This window comes from Falco rusticolus, chromosome 12 (genome assembly GCF_015220075.1).
Source record: "Falco rusticolus isolate bFalRus1 chromosome 12, bFalRus1.pri, whole genome shotgun sequence".
NCBI classification, from domain to species: Eukaryota; Metazoa; Chordata; class Aves; order Falconiformes; family Falconidae; genus Falco; species Falco rusticolus.
Genome location: NC_051198.1, coordinates 11986876 through 12012291, shown reverse-complemented (window position 1 = coordinate 12012291; position 25416 = coordinate 11986876). Strand labels below are relative to the sequence as shown.

Sequence of the window (25416 nt, the reverse complement as noted above, 5' to 3'; positions counted from 1 at the left end):
AATAAGACTGCAAAAGGATTAAGTATCATACATGACACTTTTTTTTATAGAAGAGATGATTATATATTATTATGTATTTACATTTTGTTATGCTTAGTTTTAATGTTGAAGAGCCAAAGGCCATAAGCCATGACTAGTGTGAGGTAACAGGAAGCTAAGATCCCTCCAGCTTTCTAATTTGTGCATCCACATTAACATAGAGTTAACAGTTTTTGAGTAATATGTTCACTTAACTCAAAAAATACAAAGTCTATCTACTTTTCAACATAACCTGTCAAAGCAAAAATTAAAACCAATCCCTTTTTTGTGGTGTTAAACTGAAAAGTGGTTAAGACATTCTTCACAATGCTGAGAAACTTTCTCAGTAATTCAGTGTCATTAACTAGTAGCGTAAGATAATTATACTGAAGAAATGGAGGAATTCACCTACATCTCTGGACTATATTTTGTAAATCTAAAGGTAGCTCAAGATAAGGAGCTTTGGAAATGAGGTATTTTTCACTTGTAAATATTCTGGGCCTTCTGCCCACCCCACCCCACCCCCCCCAAAAAAAAAAAAAAAAAAAAAAAGTAAGAAATTTAGTTGTCCTTCATGCATTCTTTTCTTCTTGCAGAGGTAGTTGATCTCAAACCAAGTAAAAGCTGATTAACAGAGGAAAATATTTGCATTCATGCTGTTCACAACTTTTTCTTTCTCCTAATTCTTTCTTAATTTTTAATCCTTCTTAATCAGAAGGAAAATGTGCCAAAGATCATCCTGGGCTGAATGTTTAGTAATGGAAACTACCCTGGTCAAAGGTGCAGAGGTGGAAGTAGGGAGGGCAAGACACAAAGATGATTTTGGCTGAGGAAGTGGCAGAAAAGGGAAAATAAAATGTGGGAAGGAGAACTCCAGGGTGGTGAGAAAGCCTGAGTGTATGAGCAGGCTGAATGTGGCTTTAAAGGTTTTGTGACAAGAAAACCAGGAAAAGATGGCAAGGATCCTGGACAGCCACTGGTAGAGAGTCTTCCAGGACAAAGACAGAAAAGACGCATGAGCACTGAGGCTGACTAAAAAAAAAGTGAATAAGCTAAGGAGGCAGGGACAGCAAAAATCATGGGGACAGCTTAGAATGTTTGGGGCCAGTCAAATAAATCCTCATCTAAAGTGCAACTAAGTATCTATTTTGGTACTTTGATTAGCGCTATCACTTACGTATGCATCTTGAGAGGGTAGGATCTGGCACAAATCCCATCTTGCAGGTACATCTGTAGCTGCCCATGGTATTCAAGCACTCGCCATTAGGGCATACTCCCTGTAACTGACACTCATTGATATCTGTGGGAAAATTGAAAATAATCAGATACTGAAACATGTATTAATATTCTTCTTTCTTCAGAAGTTACTGTTTTTTAAAAGATGTGCAGAAGAACTGTTACAAGTTAACACTCTGGTCAACACTTTTTCCTATACTGACAAGATTTGATTTATAACCTTTTAAAACACTGCTGAGAATGTAACAGAAAAACAATTACATTTATACATCATTCTCCAGTACTCTGAATTAAAAAAAAAATACACTTTGACTAGCTTATCAACCTCTCTTTCCCTGACTAGATGATTGCTTGCATAGTCAAACACAACTCACAAGAATATTTGTGGCGACAAGTCTTAAGTAATGTAGTATATTTTATACAGGATGGAACACTGCTTGACACATTTAATACAGTTTTTATTTGTATTTGTATTCAGCAGTGCCTGAAGGTTCATTGTGCTGGAAGAAGCACAATGTAAAAATACCACCTCTAGCTTAAAGAGCTTACCATCTTAATAGCAAGAAAATGCTTCAGGAAGCACAGAATACATGTGATGTGGGTGAAACTGATCGCATCCGTAGGAACACAACTTGGTAATAATTAACAACTGCTTTGATAAAGTTTGCTGTTACTAGGCTACCTGCATCACTGTCCCTTTCAGATTCTCACTGAATTACTCTCCCATGCCCCAAGCATCGGGCATCAGGCCTTTATCACACCAGGGGTTTTATCTATAATTCACTTACTCTTAGAATAGGACCTGTCTGACAATCATCTGGATACCATCTGTAACCAAGTCAGCCAAGCTAGGATTTTCTTTCAGGAGCCAGTAACAATGTATCTTGCATTGATAATCAAAACCTTAAAATAATAAAACCCGAAAATACACACACACACACCCCCCCAACCTGTAATTGTCTCTGTCATAAATTGTCATGTCTCCTCTGGCAGAAAAATACACATTGAAACAGGCCTACTTTAAAATGTTTATGTGCAGTAATTCCCTCCCTATCCCTGAGCTAGGAAAAAATGCCTACCTCGCTGGGTAAACAAGCTTCAAATGCAAGTCAGATATTCCAGCTAGCTGCTTGGAAATCAGGTATTAGTGATCACTTTGCCTAAAATATATAATATTTATTACCTTTCCTCTTTTTAGAAAACCTTCATCATTTTATTTAACCTCATTGTATGTTGCTGCCTGATTCAACACAATCAATGAGGGTAAGAAGTTGAATGTGTAAAATGTAACAGATGTGCTGGAGTTTGCTTTTAGAAACCTACAGAAAGCATCTTTTACGTTCCTACCTTCTTCATTTTTCTCCAGAAGTTTGGCTACCTGTCCCACTACACAGGAGATACAACTTAAGCTCACAGTACAGCAGACTCCAGCAGTTGCCATGTCAGCTGCAATTTTTTCCAAATAGTCAGTGTTGAGCTTATTGCTCAGCTCTTCCAATGCTACACCTAATCTAGTATCTTGACACCACCTGGATCAACTTCACCTCTATGCACTTAGCCACACGTGACAGTGATAATTTATATCCTAGAACTTTGGTTGAAATGTGATGGAAAACATATGAATTACAAAGGATCAGCTCTGTCTCAAAGGAATTTTCAAGTGAAATTCCCAGACTGCATGACTTTCTGACCTCAGAGGGAGTGGACTATTTAAAAAAAGATAATGGTCTAAGAAAAGAGCACAAAAGCCTACTGAAATATTCTCCTACAGCAGTCTACCTTTTGACCCATCCAGCAGTCTTTGGGCAGGAAGACATCCCATATAAGCACAGGAGTATCTTACTGAAGGATTGCACTAATACGGAATATTTAGTAAGCTAGACTTGTCCTGATGCACTCAAAAATTTTTAGACTGTTTCTTCAGCTGTGTAGTCTGACTAGGTTGTTTCTTTTGCCCTGAAATCTCAAAAATATGACTGAAGGCATCTACAAAGTGCCAACTGATCTCAAAAGGAACATCATCATTTCAATACCATTTTTTGTGACTATTATGAGGAATTAGCTTAAATCTTATCAGATAACAAACTAAATATGTTATTGAAACATCCCTAGATAGAAACATATTGATGTTGTTGTGAAGTGGTTGGGAGGAAAGGACAGATTGCTAACTCTCCTTTTTCAAACATCAGGCATGACAAGACACGTAACAGAAGAGAAGACTGAAATATAAGAAGCTAATACAAAGCAAATACTGGAACATTCAAGAACCCACTATTGAATTTTTCTGCCTGTTGGCAATTTGGGTTGTCAGATCAGTCCTCAAATGCTAAATCATGGAACAATTCTACTTGCTTTGATGAAGCACTGACTCTGTTATTGGAAACAAGTTAAAGGAAGAGACAGCACACTTTACTCTGAATACAGGAAAAATCTTGCTGTCTGGGTTCATTTAAAAATGAAAACCCTCAACATAAGTACACAAATACACAAATTACATATACATGTGCAAAAAGCATACGTAGGTTTTGGAGGAAGAGGAAAACGTAGAAGAAATTAGGAGATGGAAGAAAGATAATATCACAACATAAAAGTCAAGATACATAGTTTTAACAAGGACTGTGCTCTTTTATTCTAATCTGACTTCTGCTTTTTATTATTTAATATTAGTCACTCATTGGTGTTGACATTGGTATATCGGAAAATAATTGCTTGCTTTCTGCATTTTAATAGCCAGACATTTTAAAGAACTTCATTCCCTTACAAATTCTAAGTATACATTTTCATTTATAGGAAAATTAACCTATACTACGGGGAAAAAAAAAAGGAAGATATCTCCCAGGGGACGGACATACCGCTTTTTCTTGTAACTTTTTCTGGAATACAGGGAGAATTAGCAGAAATGCTTCTTCTAGCGAAGACAGCATTTAAAATTTAAATTAGTGAAAAAGACAACTTATTTTAAGTAATATTAATTTGACTTGGATTTTGTAGTTCTTACTTTCAAGAAAAAAACCCAAGTCTCTTGTTTGTTAACCATTAAAATACATTAATATGTCATTATGAAAAATCTGGCACTTTCCGTTCCTATCTAGGAGAATAACTACCATTCTGAATGCTTTTAAGCAAAGCAAGTATTCTATAGCTTAAGATAAATGCATTCATATTTTCAATGTTTAAAGTGATTAATGATCCATTTTTCATTTACTGGATGATGATTTTACTCACTGTTTGCATCAAGCTTCATTTTATGGAATGTTAAAAATCTATATATGGATAAATTTCATTATTTGAATACTGAAGGTATATAGGCATGTAGAAAACAAAAACTAAAAACCTGCAAAGACAGAGATAGATAAGAAGAAAGAAAGAAATATTTATAGAACCTGCTAACTTGAATTTGAATATTTTTATTCACAACAGTAGTAGTATCTGTACTACTCAAATGAACCATATCTATTAAGTTTGTAGAACTATAGCTGTATGTTGTAGAAGATAATTTTGGTATGTGTTGTTATAGCTCTCAAGCAGTTTTTCAACTTTTAATATCAGCTACTGAGCTGAAACATACATATATGTATATTTATAGTGAAATGATGAAAAAATTTCTGTCCTGCAGAAGGGGGTACAAAATCTGGCTTTGCACTTAAAAAGAATTCTAGTTACAGGTTACAGACTTCGACTACCTGAGTGATCTCGAGTACCTAGTAAGAAAACTGTGCTATTTGGATTGTGTAATGAAAAATTTTTGAACATAGCTTATATTTACAAATTTATACAGATAAACTGTAATTGTCAATTTTAAAGTAAACTCAATTTAGATATCATCTAAATAGAAATTATGCACATTTTTATAGATCTGAACTTTATTTCATGTCACCACTGAGAAAACCTGGCATAGGAATGTATCAGACACATTTGGTCATACTGGGAGAATCCCATTTTAGAGTCTGACCTACTAATTATTTTCTGAAGTGGTTAATTTGCAGGTAGATGGGATTTTCCTGTAATTCATCCATGAACAGTCATCTTTCCAAATGACTCAACTATTCTGCAGGAAACTCTCTCAGATGCTGTCATTACTGCCTCTGTATTTAATCTTTTCCCAGATGAACTGCTCCTGTACATCTATTATTTAAAAAAAAAAACACCCCGCTTGCATGTGCTCTGTTACTACTATTTAATGTGACCACTGCTACATTCAAATACTAGCTTATATGTATGTAAATACCAGTGAATGTACCTTCTAGAGTTCCTGATATAGATAAACCTTGCTAAAATTGTCCAATTTTTCAACATAACTTTATTATGCATGTTCTGCTGTCTCAGCATAACTTAATTACAGTGTATTTTTAATAACTCTTTTCCAAGTCATGTCTTCTCAGTGAGCTCATAGAATTACTGAGCTGAAGCTCTGTGCTGAATTACACAAGCCTATCTAGGGACTCAACAGAATCAAGCCACAAGCTGATTAAAAAAAACCTTCAAATTTTCAAAAGAAACATACATACATACAAGAATAGTGCTTATTTAACAACTTTGGGTTTAAAAAAAAAAAAAAGAAAAAGCCTTCCAGATTTACTATCTACTTCACTCTATTTCAGACTGTGGTAAAAGGCCACCTACCCAAAATGTTTCCTACCACCTGCCAGCCTGCCCAGCTGTGCAAATTGCTCTGGAATCAACTTGTTCAGGCAGCTGGAAAAGAAATCTGATTCAAGATTAACAGAGGTGGTTTTTTTTCTTTTTAGCCCTCTATTTCTTGTATATGGACATAAAAAATACTTCCATTTTAAATTAGTATAGCAATGAGAATTAGTTTGCCCCATTGTAAAAAACAGAAAGCTACTTTAAGTTTGTCTGAATAATTTGTTGTGCAGAAGTACAAGCTGATGTCATGCTTGTAGAGTGATTTGATCAAACACTTTCATCTGCACAGAGAAAATATTTTAAGGGGCTATGTAGCAGTACTATAAAACCATACATACATAAATAAAGCTTTCCAAAGACCAACTAAATATTAACTTTCAGTTTTCAAGGAAAATGGACTAATAAAGTTCCGTTAGTAAAAAGCCTCTGCCTTAGTGATACAGAAAAAAAACCCCAAAGGTTAAGTAAGGAGCTTTTCCACACAGCACCTCACATGGCTCCACAGGAGACTCTAACAGTAGGTGCTGTTATTCATCATTTATGAAGAACTGGCAAATAAAGCATTGATTTTGTAACAGCTGGTGCTTGATAACGTGAATGACTTGGCCCTTCTCAATGGTAATGAACTGGTATAATCCTACTGACATGAAAGAAGCATTGTCATTCTGTACTGACAGCCTGACCCCTTGCTGCTATTCTTTAGTATTATATGTCAAACACATGGAACTGGTCCTTGACACGCTGTGCTCCTAGATTTGGTAGTAGGTCTCCATGAAATTTTGACAAAAAGTGAAAGCTTTACTCTAACTTTAGATCAGTTGAGATGGCAGTGGAAGCCACATGCCATCCCAGAGGCCCTGCTGGTGACTCCACTCTCACAAGTTCATCCAAATGCACAGAAGCTTTGCCATAACTAGGGTCATGACAGTGGTGCTGCAGTACTGTACAGATGAGACCGATGTGTCTCAGCTCCTCCTATATCCTCTTCTAAGCACACAGCTTGATATATGGTGAGGTCAGCCACCACGCTCTCCTCCAGAGCCACCACAGTGCTCCCAGCCTCAAACAACCCAGACATCATCGCCAAACCGCTGCTAATCTATCCCACAATCTTCCCCACTAAGAACTTAAAACAGGCTCTCTTAACAACAACAGTTAAGTGTCTGATACCTTCCCACAGATTTTTATAGGTCTACTGGGTGTCAGGTCAACCTGCTCTCAGAAAATGCAATGTGTTAATGACTCACTGCCACTGAATTTCCTGGGGAAAAAACCAAGCTAAAACAACAGTTTCTTAACTCAGTGCTTGTCTGCCTATGTGAAGAGTGTGACTACAAAGTAATCTTCGTGACTTGCAAAAAACACAACAGCCACAACCCTCAAAAACCAGACTGAGGCAAAGGAGGAAGATGAGAACACGTAAGATGGTATTTATTTAAACAAGAAAGCACATGCTAAACTTGAACTTGTTATAAATCATGATAATTATATACAGTTTTACTAAGTCCAAAACCAACTTAACCTTCAAAGAACTCTACATATATTAATTAGTAGATAGAAGATGGAAATGAATGGATAACTCTGAATAAACATGAAGATTTACTTATGGCTTTTTCTCCTTGCTTTCTAAGAACATTCATGAAGAAATTTTATTTGGATTTTTGTCCAAGGTAAAGCAATCTTCAAGGATTTACATTAGAAATACCCCTAAACACAACTGTGGTTTTAAAGTGCTTTACCAGAGTCTTGTTCCACAAATAGTTTGAAGAATCAGATGAAGAACTGAACCCAGTATTTACTCATGATCACACACACATTTGCAACTGCATAGGCTGAATATCACAATACTAAGTTAAATTTCATTAAATCTAAGTGCAGGCAACAGTTAATACAACAACCTGCTTTCTTTTAGTAACTGTGATTTAGGGAAGGACTGAATAGTCCAGAAGAAAAAAAAACAAGAAAACTTTCGAAAAGCAACTTAACTTTTGTTACTTTTCTCTAAACAGTTTTTCCTTACTTAAAGATCCAAAACCCCAGTGGCTTTTCAATGTCTCAAACTATATTAGGAGGGTCAGGCTCTTTTACTCAAGTATTGATTTACCTGTTCAGTTCTCTTACATGCATTGCACACTGGGGAATTGTGATGACCAAAAAAAGAAATGTATGAATTAAAACTTTAAAAGGAGAAGTTAGATATGAGATCAAAGTCTGTTCTAAGGTACTCAATTGTAAGTGACAAAGCCTCCTCGTAAAATTTAAAATTCCCATAAACAAAGCAGGTTTGTATTGTGGCTATACTGGCTAATGTATAGGTATTTGTGTACAGAAGGGTACAACGTAGTAGAATCTCTTTTTCTCTCCACTGTATGACAATGCATAGAAGAACTCTGTGCTGTAGGGGAGAACATGCTGCAGAAGGTATTATCTTCCAATGTTCTGCTTGCATTCTCCAATGGCTTTTAAAGTAGAGTATAACAGTCTTTGGGGCTGCATTAGCTGCTGTTCAACACTACTTTTGTTTTCTGTTGGAAACCTACATGTTCTCCTACCTTTCCTTGAGCAACGACAGGCCTAATTCAATCACATCCAGGAAGTGAATCACTTCAACTTTATTCCAGATTAATGACACCATAACGTAGCCTGAGTGTCCTTTCTCCAAGGATAATAAACCATGCCAAGTGTAAACATCCAATCCTAGGAAAAATTCCTCTGCCTACTGACAAGATCTATACCTGTTTCTTACTGCTGAAAGAGTATGCTTTGCTTGGTTACTGTAAAACATGCTGAGTGATTTTCTGGGTGCATCATAAAGCTACTGTAACGTCCTTTAATTTGCTCATTTACTGAAATACTTTGTTAGATTCCTCAGTAAGGAAATATGAAAATGCTTCACAATCTACTGGTCTTCTACACATTAACAGGTCAACCAACTTGAAGAGCTTGATGCCTGCTACAGCCAAGTGGAATGGTGCAGAAGGACTAGCTGATCAGCAGACAGCTGTTCTGCTATAGACCAGCCTACAAAAGCTGACAGTTGGAATATCAGCTTTGTAGTGTTTCCCTTTGGCAGCCTCCAGCTGGGAGAATATTTAGGAAGACGTTCACTGTGTTTTGGCTGCGTTAACCATTATAACAGCTCTTCAGACCACCCAGGCCCAGCTGGCCTAATGCAGAATCGCAGGAAACACTAAGGTGGTGTAAAGCTGTCTTCTCTGCCTTCAGCCTTTTGAGCCATAGCTCATTTGGACCCATGGAGCAAGTCCACTCTCTACCCTTTTCAGATAGCGAGTGAGGCCCATATTTGGTCACAGACATAGTGAAATTTGAGACATTCCTATAAAATGAAATGAATTCTTTCATCTCCATGCTTAAAACATTGAATTTATGGTCATCAGCATCATGACAGCTTGAAGCATTTAACCACATTTAACTTAGAAACAAAATTCTAGAACTGAACGTACATGTTTATTAATGTGTTCTGGTCAAAGCTGCAATCCGGAGACAGTATGTTATTTAAATATATCTGTTAATTTTAAGAAAATATTTTTGCTGAAGAAAAACAGTCTATGAGTTCAAAAAAGTCAGGGGTCACTATAAGAATTTTGAACAATGCAGATGTAAACAAAAATAGTCTTTAATTTGTTTTCTGAAAGAAATCATTGCTACCATTCATGTAAAGAATGCAGTCAAATTTCTTTTCAGAAGCACCGATAACCTTGAAACAATAGTGTCAACCATCAGAATTGGACCAGGGTTTGGATTTTCCACTATATTACATTGAACTAACTGAAAGACATTTAAAATTTTCATAAACAAGACTGAAGAACACTACAAAGTGATTTAGCATTAATTAATAATCCCTTTTTTAAAACAACAGATCCCATTTGTATACAATGAATTTTCTATTTTACACATTTGGTAGGTGACTTTTGATTATGTGAATAAATCTGTCTGAAAAGAGAATGAAAAATTCAGATTTTTCAAAGATACATAAACAGAAGAAAACAATGTATAAGTCCACAATTCCACAATTTTTAAGACAACACATGACAGATGATGAGGCATAAAAACTAAATATGCAACAGCCTCCAGCTAGGACAGTCATGATATTCAGAAGGTTCTTAATTGGAAACTGGACCAAGAAAGGGAACTTGTAGAAGCAGAAAGCCTAGTCAGACCCCCACAGCCCTGGCCGCTGCACTGAAATATTCAGAATAAACTGGTGGGTAGGAAGTACTGCAGCCATTCTCATCCCCTCTGTCCCAAGTGCCTCGTGTTGGAGGACAAAAGCAATGGCAACAGCAGCAGCCCAAAGCTGATTCCAGGCCTAAGCACCATGGAAAGTTAAATTTCTGAAGGGGGACTTCTGCACTTAGCTCTGAAATCAAATTTCTATGCTTTTCAAACACTGACTGACTTTGTTTAAATGACTAAGTAATAAAAATGAATAGAAAATATTTATCTCTTTTTGAGGCAAAGTTAGTAACTTCCCTTCCAATAAGAACTGCACGTACTTAATACACTTCGCTACATTTATGTAAAGCAACCTTTCTAGATCAATTATATACTAATCAGAATTTGCCAAAGCAACTTCTTAATTAGAAATGACCTAGTGGTCAGTCATTAAATGTTATTTAGTAATATCTGCTTTGACAGATGTTTTCATGCAGGAAGTGCTTTAATATGCACAATATCTCATGTCGCAAATTAAGATTGGAATATATAATTTATGTCTCATTTATGAAAATTTGACTCATTCTGGTAGGTATATGCTAGGCTTCACTAGGAATGCCATCTGACTGTATGTTCTCCAAATTGGCTTAATATGCAGGCACCATTTTTTATTCTCTTTATGAAAATCAGTTACAACTGCACCTACCAACACCACTGAAAATACTGTTCCAACTGTTTCTGCTATATCTATATTGTTAACAGCTATTAATATCCTCAGTTCTAAGAAAAATATCCAGATGTTACTGCCTCCATTATAGTTGATTGTTTCAACAATAATCTGATTAGTGAGAACAAGGGGTGAAACAAACAAAAAGGTTTGGTTGCTAACGAAACTACTGCAATATGTTTTTTTTTAAATTACAGAAAAAAACAGTTGCTCATTCTAAGAAATGACCCACTGATTTTTGTGAGCTTACAGAGTAGCAGCAGGAGAAATCAATCCAACTTGTTTTGTACTTCTGTGTGGAATTTACTGGAACACGAGTTTGCAGAGCCACACTTTTCAAACACATAATCAATGTCCAAATAGCAACCCAGCCCAGTTTCTGGAGATATATTCATTTCTCAGCATGATCATCATAAAAGAACTTCTTTGAAAGAAGGTTGTTAACTTAGTAGCTAAGTAACATTAAACAGCATTTCTTATGAAGCAAAGCTCTTTTATTACTTAAAAGTAATGAAGCTAAAAGTAATAAAAAGTATATACAACTTGCAGAGAAAACAATGTTATTACTATATTTTAGGGACAAATGTAGGAGTGCAGAATATACTTTCAAAACTTACCTTAAATCATAGTGAAGCCAAGGGAAAAGAGCTTGAAGTCCCCAGAGCACATGATTACAGAATATGATCCATCGACATAAAAGTACTAGTTTCTGCAAGCTCATATATATTTAATTTTTAAGCATACAGGGACTTTTGAAGAACTTCCATGCCTAACTTTTTACTTTGCATTGAAAACCAACAAGTGTTCAGGTATCTTTCCAGTTCTTCAAGATAAGATTTTTAAAGTGCTCTATTGGCAATATGTTAGTTTCCTGAAAAATGAATCCAAGCTTTTCACCAGCTGTTTTTTTCATTCTATTTCAGTTTTCCAAGAAAACTATTAGTAGAAGAAGGAATCAGTAAGTATAATTCTAAACAGGGAACCAGGAATTAGCATCGCATGCAGATTCTGACAAAGAAGTTGTAACTCTGATAAGCTGTATTTTGGCTTTAACGACAGCCTAGGGCATCCATGTGTGTAGATGTAATAAATCACCTCACTGAAAAGATAATTACTGAGGGGGGAAAAAGCTTTCTTGATAGCAATTACACTAAACTGTTCAAATTAGCATACCCACAGATGGTTCTTTGTTGCCCTACATAACACATTAGAGAGAAGAATGTTTCATTACATTAGTTCACTCACTTGAAAGGAAAAAAAATCAGGATCTGGTTATTAATCACACTAATACTACATAGGCTTCCTAAACTAAAGAGATTTTTGACTGCAAAAACAATGTAGAGCAAAAGGTTAATTAGGCTTTTAGGCCTGAGTTTTCAATGGCACTGAAAGTTGGTGGGTATCTAGGTGAAAACAGCAGTCTCCTTTAGCTGCAGGCAGGGATTCAGAAATATATCCCCATTACTATTTGGTCTGGCAACGCTGGCCCTTTCTGAGCACGGACACAGCATGCACACCCTTTCAGCAAAGAATAATCTAATTAAAATGTATACTTGCATATGGACAGGCTGTGCCACTGTTTTCCAATTTAATTGTAAGGTTTATTACAAGAATACAAATACTCCCCTGCCAGCAGCTGAACAATTTTCTCTTCATGGCTGTTGATGTTGCTTTGCTCCATATTAGCCCTGCCCTCTTCTCTTCTAGAAAAGCATGTCTGCTTCAGATAAACACAAACAGGATACTTTTGCCTGACCCATTGAGAAAAACATGCTAGTGACAATTTCAGGACTGAAATCCACCCTGCCAACAGCCTTCACATACAAAGCTAGCTTTCCTGATAACTTTTCCAAGGTCAAAATCCTGACCCTCTGAAAGAAAACGGTATTCTTGTCACATCAATAGGACTAAACTTCATCCTGGCTTTGTTTCATGGGTATTCCTTCTCCCAGTTTCCTCCTTATTTGCACCTCCTTTTTGGAGTGTGTTGGTGAGTAAATTACAGAGGAGCCATCCCAGCCTTGATAAGGCAATAAGGGGAACCTGCAGTGGTCACCACTCTGTGTTGTCTCCAGAAAGTTATGAGCTTGTCCCCATGCACAATTCATCAACAGTCTACTTCCTGGCAGGATAATCCGACTCCTATTGTCTGATTAAACTCCAGGTTACAAATTTCCATGTATCAACCACAAGTTATATATAGAGTCTACGGCTCTCTTCTGGGATAATGATGGCAATAGTAAAACAAACTATTTCAAGCCTGATATTTCTTGCAGTATTAGTTATGGAATACAAAAATGTGTCAGGGGAAAAAAAAACTATCAAAACCTAGTACAACAAACTGACTAGCCTGCCAGGTACGGATCTCTGCGGATCCCACAACCCTTCATGTTTGGGTAACTTCTGTGCTTACAGCCAGGACCTGCCAGGTACGGATCTCTGCGGATCCCACAACCCTTCATGTTTGGGTAACTTCTGTGCTTACAGCCAGGAGATACAGGGCGTAATCCTGGAGTAACAGAACTTATGCAGCATCTAACTCCATATCTCCTCACCTGCACTATACACATTCTTGAAGTACATGGGTCACCACATTACGGCAGCCAGGTATGCACAGTTTTTAATTTCCAATTGCCAGTAACATTACGTGGCTTTTCTCAGTACTGTTGTGTCTAACCTTTTCAGTCCAAAATAATTGTTCTCCAATTACTCCATACTTTCATGATTATAGATGGGAATCCATAAATCTATTAACCACCGCCCCCCCCCCCGCCCAGTTTATTCTATATTGCTAATTTCATCTGACTTAAATGAGCAAGTCTGCAAGTTCAATGCTTAGCAAAAGAACTGCCAGAACAGTGTATTTCTACTGACAACCAAAGTAAATGAATCCTTATGAAGTCATCTTTATACATCAAAGAAAATGAGAGTACACATAAAAGATTTAAAAGCTTTTTTGCCCCAGAGCAAAAAAACATTCTATGGAGATGCCAGTATTTGGAAAGCATTAAAAGTAGCCTCAACATTTTTTTCCCAAATACATATCAATTGGATTAATTCATCCAAGTCATACATATCAAATAATCTGTTACAAAAAACTGGTACTCAAAATAAAGACAATCAGTTGTGGACACTGTCATACCTTGACAAAACGTAGCATTGATCCTCTTGTAGCCTTGCGGGCATTCCATCATAGGACTGTATCCATGGTATGCTGAAGAAAAAAAAATTATGTCAGTTAAATACTGCTGATTTATATGCTTATTAAGAGAGTCTGACACCTGATTATCTGTTTAAAAAAATCATTGTAAGATTATATGATGCATGGAAGGTCAAGAAATCAAAACTAAAGGTTGTACAGGTAACCTTACTTTCACCTCTTTCCACGTGTATACCACTGGACTTTTCAGTTATTCAAACTTACATTTTTTTCCAAAAAAAGAAATCTTTGCAATCAGGATGTTATCCTTCATCTTAGTTGTCCTCAAATATTCAAATAATTACTTTTCCAAACCAGCTACAAATATCATGTTGGGAAAAGATAAAGCTCAAGATTCATGATGGAAACTCAATGGTTTTAAAACTGAAAGCAGCTTTAGAAAGTAAAAGTATCTTCAATGTTAAGCAAAATTGTTGGATACCATTTCTCCTGCCACAATAAATTAAAAAATGTTTGAAATACAGAGGAAATAGATGCAAATAAACTTAAAAAAAAACCAAAAGAAGACAAAGGCACATTTGTAATTTACCTAACAAAGCTGCTGAATTTTAGAAGACTGTCGCTGGCTGATCAGTGTAAACTGTCAGGAGCATAACACCACTGCAAAACACAGACTAAATACAATTTTGCCAAAATAGAAAGTGTTCATTTAACTAGTTTTATATTTTTATTTATTGTTTCTTTCCTACACTTAATGTTGCTTTTGAGACTACAGAAAACTGTTTATTGATTCTTAAACTGTTATATCTTCATAAATGAGAGCAGTAACTTCTTTGTATGGTTATGCATTAAAAGCTAACCTCTTGGCAAATCCCAGTACTTTATTAAATGTATAGGACTAAACTTTTGGCACTATGATCACACAAGTGCCTTTACTAAGAGTCTAGAGAGTTTTTTATAATTTGAATGCTACAACAGAGTTATCTAACATTTGGCCAGATCTTTTGTTTTCCTTTAAAAGTGTTCTAAATGTTCAGCAGGCCACAAAACAATAAAAAACCCCAACCAAACAACCCCCCCCAACAAATCAAAACACATTACTTTCCATCTTTACTGTATATAAACTGTCAAAAAAGAACAACTAAGTGAGATAATGTTTTTACTTGGCTTCACTTCACATACAATGCCTGAATTGCACATTTAACCCTGCAGCTTATTTTAAAACTGGTAACTGGTTGACTATAAGGGTGGGGAAAAAAAGAAAAAGAATTATTTTCATTAGCTCTAAAGCTTTTCCTATTCTTTGGAAAAATTTAAGTGATGATCTTGAGTAGCAGTTTATGGAGTGAGATACTTTTATTTCAAATTGCTGTGAATTACTTAAAATATTTGTTTAATTAGAACAATGAGATTCTCCTTAGCAATTGCTTAAAAACACAAAAATAGTACAGGTGAAAATATAGCAACAATGTTCTTACAGTTTTCAACACATACTTCTCCACCTTTACATTGACTACAATCACTCTTAACACAAATTAAGATTTGAAAATTTCATCTCTCACCATAAAGTGGCTGCTACACACTTATTTTCAAGGCAGCTCCAATATTTTCACAATGTTAATCTTAAAACCAGTTGAAATTTAAGGTGACATTTTCAAAAGTGCAATGCATTAATGTATTCCTTCCTGGTCCCCAAAAATATCAATGAAACTCCTAATGCTTATGTTGCTAGAGGCAGATTCATAATTGCGCTGATTATGTCCTAACTTATCTGTGTTTGCCATTACAGACCTGATTCAATTCACACTAAAACCAAGAAAGTCTCAACTTTTTGTGGGCAGGAGTAGTACCCTGCAGTACAGCCTGGCAGAGGAGAACAGAGCTCTTCCAGTTGTAGATGGAGACTAGCCCATGAGCTGTGCCAGGCCTTTTCCAGTGCAGCAACACATTTTCCCTTCCAGGGTGACTCAGCTGCTCTAGCAAGTGCAGTGGTGGAGTGACATCAGAGATTTTAACCTCTCCCTCCCTCCTCATCTTCCTACTCCCACACCGAGCCGGAAAGAGTGGCTTACTAGCAGCTGTTTTCTTCCTTCGACAAAGAGCAGCAATCCAAGCAGGTCACAGTAGAGTAAGAAGCTTGTTCACTGATGGCTAGTGATCCATGTGGGAGCTGGATGAAGTCCTACATTACTTACCCTTTACTCATTTAGACAACCTGTTTGTAATTATTAACTGTTAGCAAGAAGCCTGAACAGTCATAACATTCCCCATGTAACACAGAAATGCGCTTTGTCTTAAAAGTCATCTTCTGCAGAAGCCTTCAAAAGTGGAGATCTGTTCCAAAATTCCTTTTGTTTTTCAGTAATACTGAACAACCTGTAAACTTACAGACATGGGAGCTGTCTCAGGCCAAGACACTTGAAACTGCAACAAGGCAGAAGCCTGCCTGAGCAGTAGCTATCACCCAAAGCATACAAGTACCTCTTTACAAAGGGACAAAGTCCTACTTAAGTCTGTGGGAACAAGATGTATGCAAACTTACGTACATCATTAAGTGGTTGACTAAAGGGCAAAGAAAAGTGCCTGCTAATGAGACTGAAGTATATGTTTAAGAAGTTTGCTGAAGTGGGTTTCACAGAAGATCATGTTAAATGCAACCTGATAACCTATTTTTACAGAAAGAGGTCAACCTTAAACAAAGTTTATGAAGCGTAAAACCATAAAAGCAAAAGGAAGTCTGTTTGCTTCCAGAAAGTCTACAATAAGCAGTGTAATACCAATTCAGTGAAGTATCAGAACAGGTCAAAATTACATGGGACTAATGTGGGACTAACTCTGCCTGCTGAGAAACTACCAAGGACATCACTTAACTGATAACTTACTAACAATTTGCCTGACTCCCAAGTTTTTTCTACCCAATACCATATAATACAAATATAGATATACTATATTAATATATAAAAATATAAAATATATAAATACATACATTCATAAACATATGTCTAATACATACTCTTTTTACCACCAGAAAATTCTCATTATTGTAAAAAAAACCCCACCAACCAACAACATGATGAAATACAAATCCTTACACAGCCACTCTACTCTTTCATTAGATCTTATCATAAATTTACATTTATCTTTGGAAATTGTTTGGTCTATGGAAGCATAACACTTGGATACTGACATGAGGCTTAATATGACACCTGTGCCCAAAGGACACTTAGGCCCAGATGCAAAACAGACCTGAAAGTTCAAGTGGTGTGCCTAAGTTCAAAATGAACATCTATAAAACTCTAAGATCACTTAAACTCCTGCAACACTCCAAATCACCTTAAGTTCTTAGAAATCTGAATGTTCACCATTTACACCCAAGCAGAATTGCTGCAATTCATGGCATGATTGAACAGCATCATGCTTAACTCATCCCTAAATCAAATCTAGATTAAGAAAATATATATACTTCTACCAAAGCTTCCTAACAGATTCAGTGAATATTCTTGAAGCATACACCTAACCAAATCATACTCTTGATACAATGTAGTGGTAGATGACACTATATTTTAATCTGGAGAAAGCAGACAGTTTTCAGAAACAGAACAATCATCTCCCCCCTTCTTAAAATGCTAACGTACAGTGAAAGCTTCCACCTAAAAGGATGAGAAATGTATCCCATTATGTCTAGGAGACCCAAACCCTTACTTTGCAGGAATGCTTTAATCATAAGGACAGGATTATTCCAAGTGGCAACATTCTCTGTCTCTTCTTGAAATCATACAGTTACATTCAAAAAAACAGTTCCAGATTGAACCAGAATGCAGGAGTGAGCATGACTCATACCATAAATAATTAAGTACACTGGGAAAAAGACTAGGTGCCCAGACCTGTTCCAAGAATTGTTTCTATGTTTTATGGGTTAGGTCATCTCCTCATAGGTATAAAATGTAGATTAGAAATTCTTCTGGCAGATAAAGGAACTCTGAATTGTCCCATCTTGAGCAAGTGTGCTAGCCATTAATCTTTATAATAAAAGGACAGTGCTCATCTAATTAGCATTTTTTTAAAAAATATTCTTACTCAGTGCTTTGAAAAAAAGGTGGCAGACTTCACTTCAGGAGAGATTTCAGGGTAAGTTTGGGCACTTCTCTGTATGTACCTAGGAAGTATCTGGGGACCAGGATTTCAGATATGGTTTGTCCCAGTGTTTTCCTGTTTGCATGCCCTTAACATCATGCTGAGCATGTTGGCATTAAGCAGCTGCCTGATCAACGCACTGTCCATTGTAGATTCCAGGCCGAGGTGACCAGTGTTTTATCTAAGATGTGAAGAGCTAGCAAATGGGCTTCCCTTTGAACCAGGCACCAAAAATCTGTATGAGTAGTTCCAACCAGTTTTTGGTTCAAACATGTTTCAGGCTTTTGTGATCCCTCTCATGGTGCACCTACATCCACTAAGCAACATTTCACATGCCTGCATGCTTCTCATGAACAAGACTTTCAGTTGTAGTCTTTCAAATTGTTACTTTGTTGGAGAAAGCTATAAAATCAGGACACATTTCACAATGCATACACCAATGCAGAATGTATGTCTCTGTTAGAAACTGTATTTACGTGCTACAGGAATAAAAATATAGGTGCCAGTTTTTTATTAACTATGGCCCTCAAAGACCCCAAGGAGGCTCTCTTTAGGAAGCACATCAGAACATAAACATACTCCAAACCACAAAATTTAAATGCTTCATAAACTAGCAGAGCAGACTGAGCCAGCATAAATTTATATTAGACTCTCCTGTGGAAGGAGGAGTCAGAGAAGTAGAAGTAACAGCAGGTTTTCTGCTGGAATTGTATTTATATCCACATTAAGACTTGCAGACAAAAATATACTTAAAAAGTAATAAATCAAACACTGAACATGTTCCCAGCATTGCTATCTGTACAAGTAACAGTGGCCTTGAAGTCCTACATAAGAATGACTGCAACTCCCTACACTGTTTTTGGCTCATTAAATGCAGGTCCTCTCCACCTACAAAACAGAGATTACATTATCTTTTCTCATCTTTCATTTAGTGGTGAAAATATGACATGACAGGGTGGTATTACTATTACTTTGCAACAGTAATGTAATTCACAAAAGGTTTAAGAGACTAGCCTCACTTATCATGTAAATAATTTGAAATTTCTTTCTCATATGATGTCAAATCCTAACAAAACTGTGAGGAAACTCTTTGTCATTGCCTAATCGTTGAGGAAAATATTTCAAAAATAGAGGAAAAAACATAAACGTAATTGACAATTTAGAGCCTGAAAAACTTTGGCTCCAAACTTGAAAGTTCATCTGCAGTCCCAAGAGGTCACTGCATTCTCTCCAAGCAGTAACTGGCGCCTCTATAATTTAACATTTCTGTTCAAAAAATAAATCCAGCTGGAAAAGGCAAGATGATTCAATGTCATTATCCTTCCTGCACTGAGAAAACGCCACAGTGCATCACTGACTTAAAGGAGGAGGAGGAAGGGAAAGACCCAACAACATTAACTTTGCTGGCTGCACTTTGTGCCTGCATATTGTAACTCTTTTGGCATGCAGGAGAATTCCAGTTTCTGCAACCTATCCCAAATCAAACCATAGCCTATTCTTTCTACTAGGTTCCTTCCCCGCCCCCTGAAAAGGAAAAATACTACTTGAGGGGGGAAAAAAAGCCATAACTGATCCAGAGAATAACAACAAAATAGCACTTACATGGCTTCTTGGGACATTTCTGGCATTTGTTAAAACCCCAGGAAGTACCCACAGTTCCACAGCAGTCTTCTTGCTTGGAAAGGCCAGGAAGTGCTTTCCCACACTGGAATAGTCAAGACAAAGAATACTCCAGTTAGTGATACTGTATGATGCTCACTTCTAGTACAATGTTCTTTTTCAGTCGTCTTGGGTCAACCTCTTGCTAAGACACTGAAGATTCACTGGAGCTCTCAGCTGAACTGAAATAGTGCCCATGTATTGCAATGCCTCTCTATGCAGGCATGAGTAAATTAGGTGATATTGTTATCTTCCTGTGCATCAACTTGAAAGGGAGGAGAAAGAAACAGAAAAGAATAGTATATCACAAGAACGAGTGTAGTTTCCAAGGTAGTAACTTTCCATTGGCACCTTTTCCCTACATGTTTCCTCAAAAATGTGCTCGTTCACTTTTTCAAAAGCTGTATAAATTATCTCAAATACTTTTCTAATTACTCTCAAAGACAAAAAGTATGACTGATTTCTACAGTGTTATTTCCTATTAAAGAGCCTCAACTTCCTGCCAACTTAAGTTTAATGTTTATGACCACTGACCGAAAACTGTCAAATTGTAATGACAGATTCTGCTGCCCAGATACTGAAGAAGGTCATACAGATAAGATGACTGAAGCCAAAGTTAGTGATGTCTCTGTTACTCCAAACAAGTGTCTCTTTCCCCATGCAAAAATTTAAATTAACCTTGCAGTAATTTGAGGTCAATACTCTCCACTGCCCACAATCAAGAATCTACTTATTGTGCTTTTCATTAGTAAGACAATTTTCAGAAGCTTACAAGGTACTAGTTATGGGCTTGACTTTTGCATTTTTCTTCCATCTTTCATGGTAAAAAAGCTTAAATGTATTTGAGATGCAGACATTAAAAAATAAATCTAAACCAGTCAACTAGGTATAAAATGGAAGTGCAAAATGTGCAAGAGAAGTGCACAACAGCTGCACTTAGTAACACTTTCAAAGCAAATGCTGATATAAATAGGCACTGCAGCAAACAATTCAAAGGTGCTGAAGTGTGAATTCTCAGTACGGTATGAACAGACCTTCCCCAATCTAAACTTCCTTCCTGACAGCATATAAACCTCTGACCCAAATGATCACTGCTGCTTAGCTTGCAGCTCAAGATAGCTGGCTCATCTTATGGTACAGGCTGTGGCCTTGTGGTCGCTTTCACTTTGGCTGGTAACAGTCGCTGCAGTGGGGAAGCATGCAGAATGCACAGGCACTGACAGCTTCCTCCCACCTTCCCAAAATTTTTCCAGTGTGCTCTTAATCGTACTGACACCCATGAGTCAATGTTTCTGAAGTACAGTTACTCTGTGCAGCTCCACAATGTGACTACTAACAGGATAGCAGGCTACCCCACAATGTCAGGGCTCTGACTCATCAAAGGGTCCCCTTTTTCCATAGGGAGGGCTGCCAAGGCATCATCCCAGCTATCTTCTCTTTCCCTTTTCCACAGATACTCCTCAGGCACCAATCAAATTAAAAGCAGCACCAGCTCACTGTTTAAACATCAAACTGTAATGTGCAACCTGCAGCCCCTCAGCACTTGCTGCATATGATGCTTAGACATCTGTCAAGGGATGTGTGAGCAGCCAGGAGCATCCTCTGTCCCAGTGAAAGCCAGCCTCCCTCATGAAATGGAGCTTTCAGCCCAGGGCAACTTGCTGAAGCTACAGTGTGCCTCTGTACATCACACCCACATGGGGTAGCCCCTCTTGTGCTGTGAGCCTCATTTTAGGGTGACACATGAACAGCATAATGAACAGAGTGGCCAAACAGGTTAAAAGAGATTGCTCGGTTATTGTGCAGCTTTAGGAGTCTGTTTTCACACTACCATGTGCAGAGTGTCTTGTGACAAATTTTCCTGTTCCAAGGGGTGACAAACAGTCCCCCACCTGGATGATGTTGGGCTATGTTGAAACTGTGAAGTACCAAAGCAAGTCCCACCTTTCAGATGCAGGCCCAGGCTTACACCATGTGAACACATATCTTTCAGGCCGTCTTGTACTCCCGTGGCATGGGCACTGGCAGGTTTAGTACGAGATTGACCATTCCTGATCAGTCAGAGTCTGCTGAGTTTCATTTCCAGAAGCAGCTCTCGGCCTGGTACTTCACAAAGGCCATCAAGACGTACAAACAGAATTCTGCCCAACTCCCTCTGCTGCAGCAACTCAGCTGTTTTAAGAATTCGAACTAGCTCTTTCAACTGCCTCTAGATAGATGATACAGAAACCTTGCTGCAGTTTCCAGAAGCTCAAAAATCTTTCAACTGCAGAGTACTCCTCCTCCAAGTAGCTTGCCCTAAAACCTTAGAGAATTCATGTTACATTTTTAAACAATGCTGGTTTCTCAACCCTCATCGCAGGTGGGCATGCTCTAGGAAGGACCATTTTACTTTAATAATCACAGCTACTCAGTTTTACTTTATAATTACAGCTGCTCAATTCCTTTCCTAGAACTAGAACTGCTTCTTCAAAGACAGAGAAGCCATTTACTGAAGTTGTATACTGTGACTGTTACTGAGATTGAGCTAAACCAAACCAATTTGCACTCAACCCTTTTCCCCACCTTGGTCCTCAGTTTTACAACTCTCCTCTCTCCGAAAAAGAAGTGGGAGGAATCAAGGCTGGTGCTGCACCTCCCCTTATGATCTCAGAAATGGAGCATCTGGGCAACAAGGCACATTACCTAACACCTAGTGTTCCTCTGCAAGGTCACAAGCCTGAAGGACACATCCCAGCAGCTCGTGTGTGTCAAGGCAAGACTTCACTAATGTGAGAGCCAACATGCCATCATGAACGAAGCATATAAAACAAAGGAGAAGTTAAAAAAAAAAAAAAGAGGAGGAAGATGGATTAAAGCCCACTTTTAGTTTAGGTGTGGTGCTACAGCATTTGCACTCTACTGAAAATCATGATCTCTGTGGTCATAACTTTTTCAAATTTCCATATAAAAACCATGAGCAAAAATAAAGATGCCAAAGTCTGAGTCATCTGGCAACTGTGGTTTGTAGTCCTGTCAGTAAAAACTGGCAATGATTAAAGCTGTTGCTCCCATTGCCTCTGTGGTGAATTAAAGCTTGAAGAATCAATGATAATTTGGTTAACGTCCAGATCATTGTAGAAACTGGACAGCAAGGAAAAGCAACTGCCACATGGGGCTCCTAGTGGTGTAAGATCTGTGTAATTTTGGATCTATGCATCAGAAAAAATGACTGTTCTGCAAAGTCCTAAGCCAAACAGAAACAGAGAGTTCTTCTACGGCTAATAAACCCTGATTTCTCTGGTACATCTAATAGGACTTCAGATACTTCCAAAACTCATGGCATTGCACAAACTTTTTCCTTGCCAGCTACAGTTTCTTAAGATGCTCCTTCCTTTCACAAACCCTAAGCATCAATGAACTGAAGCTCTGTTTCTACTGGTCTCAAAAACTTTTAGGCAATTTCTATCCACTTCAAAAGTCTTACCCACTTCCTACTACTGAGAAGAACTCATCAGTTCTTCAGACAGTCTGTTCCAGTCTCTGAGTCACAAGTGACTGGAAAAGTCACTTGGGGGAATCCATAACTATTTTTAGTTTGTGTCACCATTCAACACAACTCCAACAGATAAATATGAACCTAAAATAAGCGGGGAAGCTAAACACAAGCATACAACTTGCATTATACATGAAGATGATGCCATTCCCTAAGCTTGGGTTTACAATTTTCTATCCATCATCCAACACATATTTTAAACTAATCTAGCTTGTATTCCAGAGGGCTTCTGAAAAAGAGAACAGATTTTCATGAATGATACCTCTGTCACAAGCTTGCAATTTGGAGATAATGTTTACTGGTTCAGAAGGCAAAGAAGTCATGAAGGACTGGTATAAGAGCTCAACTGTGCTGAAAGAGGGTCAGCAGTAGCAAGCAGTATAAGGCACACATGGTACTGCTATAAAACAAAGTTCTTCCTGGGTAAAGCACTCACAGACACTGAAAGTATTGTTTTGAATCCACATATTTTTCCCAATGCGTGCCTGGGCTTCTATGCCAATATTTTATATAACTGAAGGAAGTACTGAATATTCCCACTGGTAGACTGAAATTCTGGCTGACCTTGTGCTGGTGCACAAAGGCCACCCCAAGCCACATCACTTCTTTGTTTGTCTGTCCAGACTCCAGCCTCTGCCCCATCTCCACAGCCTTGGAGCGCTAACAGTACTTGAGTTGTGCACTGCCACCAGGGTTTCATGCGTTTTCCAATGCCAGGGAAAAGGAAGGATTATATCCTCAAAATCCCTCTGCTAAGGGAGTAGAAGGAATTTATTCAGCTCCCTGTAAAGTGCAGGAGAAAGCCCAGTCTGGCAATTAGTCTCAGGGCAACCGCAGAGGATTCTGGCTGAGGGACCACAACGTTTCCTGGGACTCCCACTCCTGTGTGACCCATCTACAAATCCCTGTCATAAGCTGTTAGTTAAAACCACAATACAAGCGTAAATAAGAGAGTGTCACATGATTAAGTATGATTGAAATTGATAGCTGCTTTGCCTGAGTTAAAGGCTAATGACTCTGGGATTCAGCTCAAACGACTGCATTTCACATACCACAATAGCAGAAGTGAATGGATACACTGTTTAACTTTCTGTAAACTATTCAACAGGCACAGACCTTGGATTGTTGAGGGTTTTTTCCCCCTATAGGCACGACAAAGAGAATAAGAAACCTCAAACTTAATAAACCGTATTACTGAAACAATTAACAAACATACTTAATTAGCTTACTGACCAGCTGAATGACAGGTTGTTACAAATGTAGAGTATTATCCCATGTAGCACTGGCTCACTAACAGGCATTGTCTCATAAGCAGAGGAGAAAAACTTAAATACTTCCAGACTTTCTAAAAGAACTGGTAAAGAATTTGTTTTGGCTTAAGCAGAACATTCTTCATAGGCAAGCAAAAATTATCCAGCTTTCTTCTATTTGAGTAATTAAAACAATGTTTGGTGTTTTTGGTATCCGATACATCTTTAATCTTCTGATATTTCAGGGTATTGATCTTGCAAAGAATCTATTGTGAATGAAGCATTAATCCTGGAAATGAACCCACACTGATTTCTGACAGTCTATTTGTTTAAGAACTTCAGAAGCCAAACCATGAGCTTCAAGGAATTCCAGGCAGTTATTTTATTTTATGAGATGGTATTTTTAAGACTATTCTAAAGAAAAAAAGGTTTTAGAAGTGCTTTAAGAGAAAAAGTACCAGTATAAAGCACAGAATTTTACTTGTATCATTTTTCCTGCCTAAGAATATAAATAGGGAAGTTCATTTCATGGAGCTGTCAAAAAATGAAAATACCTGAAATTTACCTCCATAGGAAATGTTTTGTTAAATCTAAAGTTCAACAGGGATATTTATACAGTTGAATGAATAACTTCAACTGTCGAATGAATAACTTCAACTGTCATATTACTACTGTCATCACCTCCAGACTACATACACTACGATCATATTGCATACAGTAGTATTGATACATTAAGTTATGCATTAATAGCTATCAAGCTATCAACATATTTTGCTGCTCTGATTTCTAACTCAAGTACTTTGATGTCTTTATTACTTTAAAAACTCAGTGATCTAAGCCCATTTCCTAAAAATTTTATGTATATTCTCAAAGT

General features: G+C 37.4%; 1 protein-coding gene across 9 annotated transcripts in view; it reads right to left on the bottom strand.

Moving 5' to 3' along the window:
- LTBP1 (latent transforming growth factor beta binding protein 1) overlaps positions 1-25416 on the bottom strand; it is a 216738-nt gene that overhangs the window by 73219 nt on the left and 118103 nt on the right. For all 9 annotated transcript variants that reach the window (XM_037405594.1, XM_037405595.1, XM_037405590.1 and 6 more), the window contains 3 exons: positions 19701-19803; positions 13947-14018; positions 1196-1318 (listed from right to left, as the gene is read on the bottom strand). In XM_037405594.1, the coding sequence (XP_037261491.1) occupies positions 1196-1318; positions 13947-14018; positions 19701-19803 (298 nt within the window). The remainder of the gene's footprint in view (positions 1-1195; positions 1319-13946; positions 14019-19700; positions 19804-25416) is intronic.